The sequence below is a fragment of the Anolis carolinensis genome, chromosome 3 (genome assembly GCF_035594765.1).
Source record: "Anolis carolinensis isolate JA03-04 chromosome 3, rAnoCar3.1.pri, whole genome shotgun sequence".
NCBI lineage: Eukaryota > Metazoa > Chordata > Lepidosauria > Squamata > Dactyloidae > Anolis > Anolis carolinensis.
In genome coordinates, this window is record NC_085843.1 from 53,816,701 (window position 1) to 53,826,391 (window position 9,691).

Consider the following 9,691-nt stretch of genomic DNA (forward strand, 5'->3'; position numbering starts at 1 on the left):
TCAGCCACAAAGCTGTAAGAAGATACTCTCAGGCTGGATCTACACTGCCCTATATTCCAGCATTTGAGGCCAAATTATCTACTTTGAACTGGATTATATGAGTCTACACTGCCAGATAATCTGGGATAAACAGATAATCTGGGATCAGCTCCTGGGATATAGGGCAGTGTAGATCTAGCCACAGTCTCTCTGACCTTTTTCTCTTTTAATAAGTTGGGCTGCGGATACTCTTTAGTACCAACTGGAAATTAAATCTTTACATCATTAATGATACAGAAATCATTTATTAGTGTCACTAATCTACTAAGAGAGAGTTCAGTTTTAACTATGTAAAGATGCTCGTAGTTTAGCTTATTAGAAGAAATCCGTCAACTTTATTAATAGGTTCCTACCAATCCAATAAACTGAGTAGCAAAAGGAAACTTTCCTCAACTGCACTGAGAGATTTTCCCCTTGTTATAGAATAGTAGAGTTGGAAGAGACCTCATGGGCCATCCAGTCCAGTTACTATGTGTTGAAAAGAGTGTGAGAAATGAACAAGAAAGGCTCTTTGTAGTTGCTGGCTTTTTGGTGTTTCTGTTTTCAGGAGCACCATATGTTAAATTAAGTTTACGTATAAAATTAACAGTTGCTACACATTACCCAATATGATATAGTAGTATAATACAGATCACTTCTGAGTCCTTGGTAGGATTATAAAAGGAAATTCAGTAAGGATGTGAAGCCTTTAGCCATTTGAAAGAACTCTCTTGTATGAAGTCAAAAGTATTATCTGTGAAATTATTAACTGATCAGAAGAAATACGTTAGCTTCTCTTGTGCCTTTGACATCAGCTTGGTAAAAAGGAATTAACAGAAAAGGCATATTGACAAACATTATCACCTGTAGGTCATTGAAGATGTAGGGACGATGGCATTCCAACCTGTTTGGCAATGTTAGCCATGCAGTGGCAGTTCTAGTTACCTGGAAATTTAAAATCTCAAATTGACATAATTTGGGGTTTGTCAGAACTACTATGCCATATGTTAGGAGTGGAAACCTTGTTTTCCTCAAGAAACTGAACTACAATTTCCACTACCCATTGCACATTGGAGTCCCAACATCGGGATGGCCTCAGATTCCCCATCCTTGATATATGGGATAGCTGCGCCCATAAAATAAAAACAGCATTCCTTAATCTCTTAAAGGAATGCTAGTTCTTCCAGAAGCTGTGTGTAATCATACCTTCTCTCTTATCAGTTTCTGCATAATATTTTCCTAATTTTGCCATGTGTCTGCCTAAAGATTGGCATCATAAATAAGGTTCTCCTATGAGTCATTTTTATATGAGACAGAACCCTTGTAATACAACAGCTTAAAGTAAAAGTGTTATCTATCCTTTGTTAGGTTTAGTCAGTTTTAATCATGAATTTCTAACTCGCTTCTTGTGTTCACTATAATGTAATCTTTGTCTGTGTATTGTAATATGTGTGTGTGTGCAGAAATACATTTTAATGTGTGTATTTTATGTAATTTTTTTGATTATGTGTTTTAGCTATGGTGTAACCCGCCTCGAGCCAAAAGGAGAGGCGGGTAAGAAATATAATTGTTATTGTTGTTATTATTATTACTCTTGAAAATATTTTTAATAAAGGAATATCATCTGAAGTCAGACTGTCTAGAAAATCCAGTTATTAATATGTTTACAATCAGTATGATTAACTAATATGTTTAGATTTGTAGTTAGAATACATAGGGGCCCTTCCCTCGTGTATCTCATCTTGCAAGCATGTACCCTTTACCTGCTAGAACAGTAGTTCTCAACCTGTGGGTCCCCAGGTGTTTTGCCTACAACTCCCAGAAACCCCAGCCAGTTTACCAGCTGTTAGGATTTCTGGGAGTTGAAGGCCAAAACATCTGGGGACCCACAGGTTCAGAACCACTGGGCTATAGAAGGTCCTTTTGCAAACTCATTTTCTCTGCAATTGCACTTCCAAGAGAAATCCAGGATGGATCTTACCTTATTCATTATTCATTCTAGGTATTTGCTGAGTCTTTCATCAGTCTTTTTGCTTTGGAGAACTGTGAAGGCAGAGAATGGCATTTGCAAGAAGCTGTTGGTTCAGTTGTAAATAAGGATCTTCATTTCCTTACCCAGTCTGTGTGGGTGAAAAGTGGACTGTAAGTATCATGACTTCTAAAGCTGCGATATTTATTAGACTTGGCAATCTTTTGACTCTTTTTATACCTTGTTCTGTATTGTTTGGTCAAAGGACAATAATATACCCAAATTGTCCAAAATAGAGAGAGTGAGCTATATTGCACAGCATTGTGATTCACTCTTATACTTCCAACTGGTAAATGAGAAACTGTCCGTCTCAGCTTTCTCAAAGTTGCTGTTGATAAGCCATGCCTAGAGGAGTAAATTTGTTGTGTGCTTTTATGAAATGGACATTGTGGTGGACAGAAACAGTTAAAATAGATATACGAAACTTTCTTATAGGATAATTTTATATGTAAATTCAGTTTTCAGTAAGATGAATTCTTAACAGTTTTTGCATAGTATGTTGACAATGAAGGTATATTACTCCTGAGTAGATAAAGCAAGCAATTTGCATGACAGTCTTCTGATCCAGGGCAGATTTGAGAAAGAAAAGGTGAAATTTCTCTAAACTATGAAGCTCTTTAGAACAGTAAATGAACTGTTACATAAACTGAGAATGAAGCATACATTATGCAAAATGCTAGATAACTACAAGGGCATAGTTCTAGACTTTGACAGTGCCTAATTCACCATCCCATATATTCAATTCCAAGACCATTGTGTCCCTGAAAGGCAGTTTAAACAAGCCTTCTCTCATACCAGAAGCGACTTACAGCTTCTCAAGTCAATCCTGACATGAAAAAAAAGCCCATTTCTCTGAGCTTTAATTGCCACTTTACGTATCTCAGCAATATCTCATCTGGATCAACATATGACAAATATTGTAATTACTGCAAGTTATTTATTTCTTTAGCCACTTTAAATATTGTCTAAATGTTACATCTTTTACATTTATTCCATAAATTGAGGTTTATCACTGATTAATATCTTTACTGCTTAGATTTTGAGAATTGGTGTAAGCATTGCAAAATGTTATGTTTGTAAATGCTTTTTCAATTCTTATGCAAAACATCAATTTCATGACAGCTTTAGATTATTCACTTCATATTAATTTCATACTATTTAAAAAATACTTGACCAAGAGAATTTTAAAAGTATTAACATTTTTATTTCACTTGAATAACATTTATTCTCCATGTATATTCACTGTCCCTTTTAAAGGTATTAAATACACTAATAACATAATTTTATTTCCACAACAAAGAAATCCATACTTCTGTTTTCATGCCAATATTTTTTGTAACATACAAATAGTATGTGTGTGTTTGTGGAAGTGTACTGAAAGTATAAAAGGTAAAGATAAAGGTTTCCCTTGACGTTAAGTCTAATCATGTCCGAATCTTGGGGTTGGTGCCCATCTCAGTTTCTAAGCTGAAGAGCCAGTGGTATCCATAGACACCTCCAAGATCATGTGGCCGGCATGACTGCATGGAGCACCATTACCTTCCCACCAGAGTAGTACCTATTGATCTACTCACTGTTGCATGCTTTCGAACTGCTAGATTGGCAGAAGCTGGGGCTAACAGTGGACACTCACCCCACTCCCTGTAATCAAACCACCAACCTTTCAGTCAACAAGTTCAACAGCTCAGCGGTTTAACCTGCCGCGCCACCGGGGGCTCCTCCGAAAGTATGCACACACCTATATTTACACATATTAACTTGTGTACTCCAAAGAGTCCCAAGATACACAGTATGAAAGAGTATCTTTCAACGTGTTGCAGGCAAGACGGAACACGCAAACAATGCATGCGCATAAATTGCAGAATTAGATCAAAGAATTTTAGTTGCAAAACAGGAAACACACATTTATTTTTGACAAGTTTGTAGAAAAACAACTGTAGATTTTAAATGTTGCTTCTGTGGTTTATAAAAGGGGGGGGGGGGGCTCTTGGAAGCAGTAAGCCAGACCCTCTGAGTTACAGATCTAGACAGACTTGCAATTTTGGATTCCTAACCTAGAATTTGTTCTGTATTCAGTAAGAGTCCATAAATGCCTTCACAGAGCCAACAATTATATCAGGAGGTCCATTCATTTTCAATTGGGGCACAAAACGAAGGTGTTTCCATCTCCATCCCACCATCTCCATCTACAACTCTGGAGCCCCCCCGATGGCGTAGTGGACTAAGTGACTTGAAGGTTGGGTTGCTGACCTGAAAACTGCCAGGTTCGAATCATACCTAGAGGAGAGTGCGGATGAGCTCCCTCTATCAACTACAGCTCCATGCGGGGACATGAGAGAAGCCTCCCACAAGGATGGTAAAAACATCAAAACATCCAGGCGTCCCCTGGGCAACGTCCTTGCAGACGGCCAATTCTCTCACTCCAGAAGCAACTCAAGTTGCTCCTGACACGGGGAAAAAAAATCACAATTCTGTGTCATCACTGTGTTTATTGGAAGGAGGCAGATGGAAATGTCCTCTTTACATGTCAAACCATGGGCTGGGAGCTAGTCAGTTGCAAGTATTCACACATATCTAAGTATCTGATATATAATATTGGCAACAGAAAATTACATTCTTGCTTTGGTGCCACAAAAAAACCAAGGATTTTAAAGGAACTGGCGGTTCAGGGGAATGGATTACAATGAAACAAATCAAAATTCTGCTGGAACTTTCAAGGCTTTGGGCACGCCTGTAGAAATGTATTACTGAAAGGTCTCACTGGAATCGTTTTTTATGTTGAAACATAACTGGAAGAATATTGTTCCAAATGTGAGCTATTTTTATTGTCCATTCTCTTGTCTCCTTCACCAGTGCTGGAAAAGCCTGTTGGCAAGAGCTTCTGCATAAGGAAAGTCTTAAATTGCTGTCAACCGTTGTTAAAAATAATTAAATTCCAATCTAAGCAGATAAGATAATAATCTTGTATACTGTGTAAAATCGTTGACTTGAAACATCTTGGTCTTTGCTTGTTTTATTATAAATGAGATTGGCATAGGTTGTCATCTTCTATTGAACTGATTTCCTAGACATCTGTAGATGCAATCCTGTATCTGTCTGTTTGAATGTAATTCCCACTTAAATATGCATGCAAGTACAGTTTTATTGGGTTACGTGTTGTTGATGTGGCTAAAATCGTAGAGTCATAGAGGTAGAAGAGACCACAAGGGCCATCCTGTCCAACCCTCTGCTGTGCCAAAATACACCATCAAAGCACTCCTGAGAGATGGCCAACCAGCCTTTACTAAACCACCAGAGGAGATTCCCCAGCACTCCAAGGCAGCATATTCCACCATCAAATATCTCTTACCATTAGGATTTTTTTTCTTAATGTTCAGGTGGAATATCTTTGTCTGTAGTTTGAATCTGTGGCTCCGTGTCTTAGTTTCCTGAGCAGCAGAAAACAAGTTTACTCCCTCCTCCCAATAATTTAAACGTGGTTATCATGTCTCCTCTCAACCTTATTTTCTCCAAGCCAAAAATCCCCAGCTCCGTAAGCCACCCTTCATAGGACTTGGCACCTTTGATTCTTTCAGTTACCCTTCTCTGGACATGTTCCAGCCTGTCAATATCCTTCTTGAATTGTGATGCCCAGGACTGGACACAGTATTCAAGATTAGGTCTGTCCAAAGCAGAATAGAATGGGGCTATAACTTCCCTCGATCTAGACACTACTCTGGTTGGTGCAACCTGAAATTGCATTGGCATTTTTAACTGCTGCATCACACTATTGACTCATGGTCAGCTTGTGGTGCACTTAGGAACCTAGATCTCTTTCACATGTGCTGTTGTGGTTGTGTGCCTTCAAGTAATTTCTGACCCATGACAACCCCATCACAGAGGTTTCTTGGCAAGATTTGATCAAGGGGGGAGGGGGGGCTTAAAAAATCATTTTTGAGAGCGAATCAAGGGGTAGAGTGTTTTATATGTACAGTATATTAAATAAGTTCTAAACTGTTTTAATTGTTTGAATTTTTATTTTTAAATGGTGGTTGGTTTAATTCTGTTTTAACACTGTTCACTGCTTTGAGTCTCTATTAAGAGAAAAAGTGGCATACAAATAAATATAACATTATACACAGACACACACATGCACACATATATATGTATAGCCTCCCTCTGAAGTGTGAGTTGTCCAGAGGGTCACTGGATTTCTGTTGGTGACTGTGGTCAGCAGTCATGGCCCATCACTCAAACCATTACACTGCACTGGCTCTGAACTTGGCATTAAGTATATTAGTAAATATTACATTTTGGTATTAAGTGTATTAGAAAAATAGTCATATTAATCTATTTCAATTTCTATTCATTGTAAACAGATGGATCGCCTATGAAGGTTGTAATTTTGTAGGGAAGCAATTTCTCCTCACAGCCGGCAAGATTTCAAATTGGACACAGTTTAGTGGCTGGAAAGTAATTGGTTCCCTTCGTCCTGTAAAACAGGTAATGTAATAAAATTCTTTTTCTTATAAAAGGAATATGAACTTGTATTTTCAAATTTCAGAAATCCTTAAAAAGTGTGGATAGATGTTTGTTTATTGCCTTTCTACTGAATAAACCTTAGATGGTTACTGTCGGGTGTGGAGATGTGTACATGCCACGATTCAAAACTAAATGTCTTCAGAGGGAGGAAAAGCTAAATGTATCTGTATGCATTTTTAAGAGTAATGTATGCTTCTCCATGAAGTATGAAATGATTATTTTCTGTTTCAGCCAGCAGTGTACTTCAGGATAAAGAACAAATCCCAAGACAGATACCTGACAGTTGCTGGGAATCTAATGGACGCAAGAGCCTCATCTGTATGCCTTTCCCCATTAAATGGCAAGAATACTCAGATCTGGTGCTACAGCTGTGGCCTGATCAAATCAAAGGTACTTTGCTTTGCTGCTGGAACTACACTCTCTTGTTTCTCCTCCCGAGTGTCATTAAAGCTGGCTACTGGTTTTTCTGAGCACTTAGGGACCATGAAAATGTGACCTGCATTTGATGAACTTTATGAGGGAGAAGGGTACTTAACTCTTCCCCTGCCTCTCATTTCCTGCCAGATTGCTTCTTAGCCAGTCCAGATACAAAATAATATTTCCATTACATTCAAAAGTTTCTGGTTTGTTCAGATAAGGATAAAGCTAGGTCCTGTATTCTAGAAGCAAATAAGCACTTTGTATCATTTAGGTGAACATTGTTGTTTGTCAGCCTTGATGGGAGAACAAATTATTTGAACTCGGTGTCTCTTTTGAGATGTTTGAGCTCTGAACATTTAATTCATTTTGCCTCCAAAATGTATCTTCAATGAATTTTTCATTACATTAACTTGTATCAGATATTCAAGCAATGTCATGTCTATCATGCATCAGCAAAAGGAAAATATTATAACCATTCTAAGTACTGTATCACAGAGCGCTCAAGGACTGGGTTTTGGGGCCTTCCTTTTGGAGGGAGATTGCCTGCCGCTGTCTGAGCTCAATCCATGATTAATGACTTTGTCCCCCTGGCACTTTAAAGGCACCAGCTGAGATGTTCCTTATATGGATGTGTGAATGCAGAAATTTAGCAAAGCAATAAGCTGTATATTGTGTCGGGAAAAGGCAAACGTATTATGTATCTAGAAACTTCTCTTACAAGTTGAATCTGGTGAATTTACGAACAGATTGAAGGATGCATTTGCCTCTCTTAAACATTTTTAATAACATGTAAAAAGCCAAATGCATTACCTAAAAGTGTCACTCTGTATATGGAACTGACACTCATTCACAGAATAATATAATTATCATTGTTGTAATTATTAGTAAATAAGTTAAGTGTTAATAAATTCACCGGATTCAACTTGTAAGAGAAGTTTCTAGATATATAACACGTTTGCCTTTTCTGGACACAATATATAGCTTATTGCTTTGCAGTACTAGAAGCAACTGCATAATTTCACTTTACGGAAGGCGAGGGAATTGTGTGGCTCTGCAGACTCCAGCAGCCTTAGCTAGCACAGTAAATGATGAAGAATGCTGGGAGTTGCCATTCAGTAACTTCTGGGGCACCACATAGTTGCCATTACCTGGTTTAGGATAAAACCAAACCTCTAATACAAGCATAGGCCTGTTTGTAGGCCATATGCAATCCCAAAGAGTGTTTATGCCTGTAGCATGCCCATATTTGTTCTTATTCTTCAGGCAAAATATGTTTTTAAACTGAGTAGTGATGAAAGTGGTATTCTGTTCTCAATGAGTCACTTGTATTCCTTTGGGGCATGATGGATGAAACTTGTCAGGTAGTTGGCATCCGTATTGACTGTAGTTTCCTGGAGGCATCTTCCTTCAGAAGCACATGCAAAATAAAACCCATCAGGGAAATAAAAAGATTGTTTTCATCCTGGTGCATCTAGGTTAATGACGCTTGCCTTGATGTCATTGGCGGCAGAGATACTCCGGGAGCCAAAGTAGCTTTGTGGGCAGAACATGGAAAGGCAAGGCAGAAGTGGACATACAACAAGGATGGGACTATCAGTTCATACCTCAATGATCAGCTTGTTCTTGATATCAAAGGTACAAAGATGCACCTAATTGGTTTTACTTTCTGAAAAGGGTAGGCACTGGAATCCATTGCTCGCTCAGTCCAGTTTCATGGGCAGCTAAAATAGCAAAGTGTTGCCTTATAAGTAGTTGCTAGCTGCCAGACATCCTGATGTAACTGAATTGAAAAATTGATAGGTGTAAATACAATTAGTCAATTTTCTTATGAGTTTTATCTTTTAAGAAGAGGGGCTTTTTCCTGTAGTTAGCACATTCTGAGGCTTTTCACAAATCGCCAGACTGTTATACTGTGTGGTGTCACTGGCTGGGGCTAGTCAAAGTTATTATCTGAATGTCCCATCTTAGGAAAGGCTGAAGTTCTGCTTTAGTTTTTAGAGGGAAAACTAGATGAAATTATATGTGTTAGGATAACCCCTGTCTATGTAGTACTGATTTCTGTGTTTCTCAGTATTTCGGTTCCAAATTCTCATAAGCACTTAATGACTTCTATCTTAGGGCTAAGAGAACGATGAAGAGTTGATATGGCCTGGTGTAGTTTTAGCTTCAGTTAAGCCCAGCCATACGAGTTAAAATTCAGATTTCAACCGTGTGTATATTGGAGTTTGATCTTCATAGGCAGGAAAAGGAATGAGGCAAAGGCATAAAGCCAGCTGTTAATCCCAAGTAGAGTAGGTCCATTCAGTGAAATGTATATAATTGAATGGTGTGTGTATTTGAACTGGGATGAACAACTTATCTTTATGGGACCTGTAAGCAACAACCTTCTGCAGAATTAATTTTTAACAAAGATCATGGCCTGAATTCTGTAAGGCTTAACTGCAGCAGATGTATTGACTTAAATGCTGACCCACCATTCAACTTTTTTTCTATATACTTCAAAATCAAATATGGAAGGGACCACATGGACTATCCAGGCCAACTCCTTGGCTGGTCCACAGATCATACCAAAATCCACAACCTTGGCCCCAAAACCTGCCCTCGACTTATCCATGAATTTGACTTATCCATAAGTATATACTAGGCATGGGCAGACTTTTTTGAAAGGGGGCCGCATGCCGAGATAGGGAGGGCAAGAAACCA

The 9,691-nt window shown here is 38.4% G+C and overlaps 1 protein-coding gene across 1 annotated transcript in view; it reads left to right on the forward strand.

Moving 5' to 3' along the window:
* Nucleotides 1-9,691, forward strand: part of crybg3 (crystallin beta-gamma domain containing 3) — a 75,784-nt gene that overhangs the window by 62,792 nt on the left and 3,301 nt on the right. The window contains exons 18-21 of the mRNA XM_003219109.4: nt 2,021-2,160; nt 6,406-6,529; nt 6,800-6,958; nt 8,464-8,623. Coding sequence (XP_003219157.2) covers nt 2,021-2,160; nt 6,406-6,529; nt 6,800-6,958; nt 8,464-8,623 — 583 coding nt within the window. The remainder of the gene's footprint in view (nt 1-2,020; nt 2,161-6,405; nt 6,530-6,799; nt 6,959-8,463; nt 8,624-9,691) is intronic.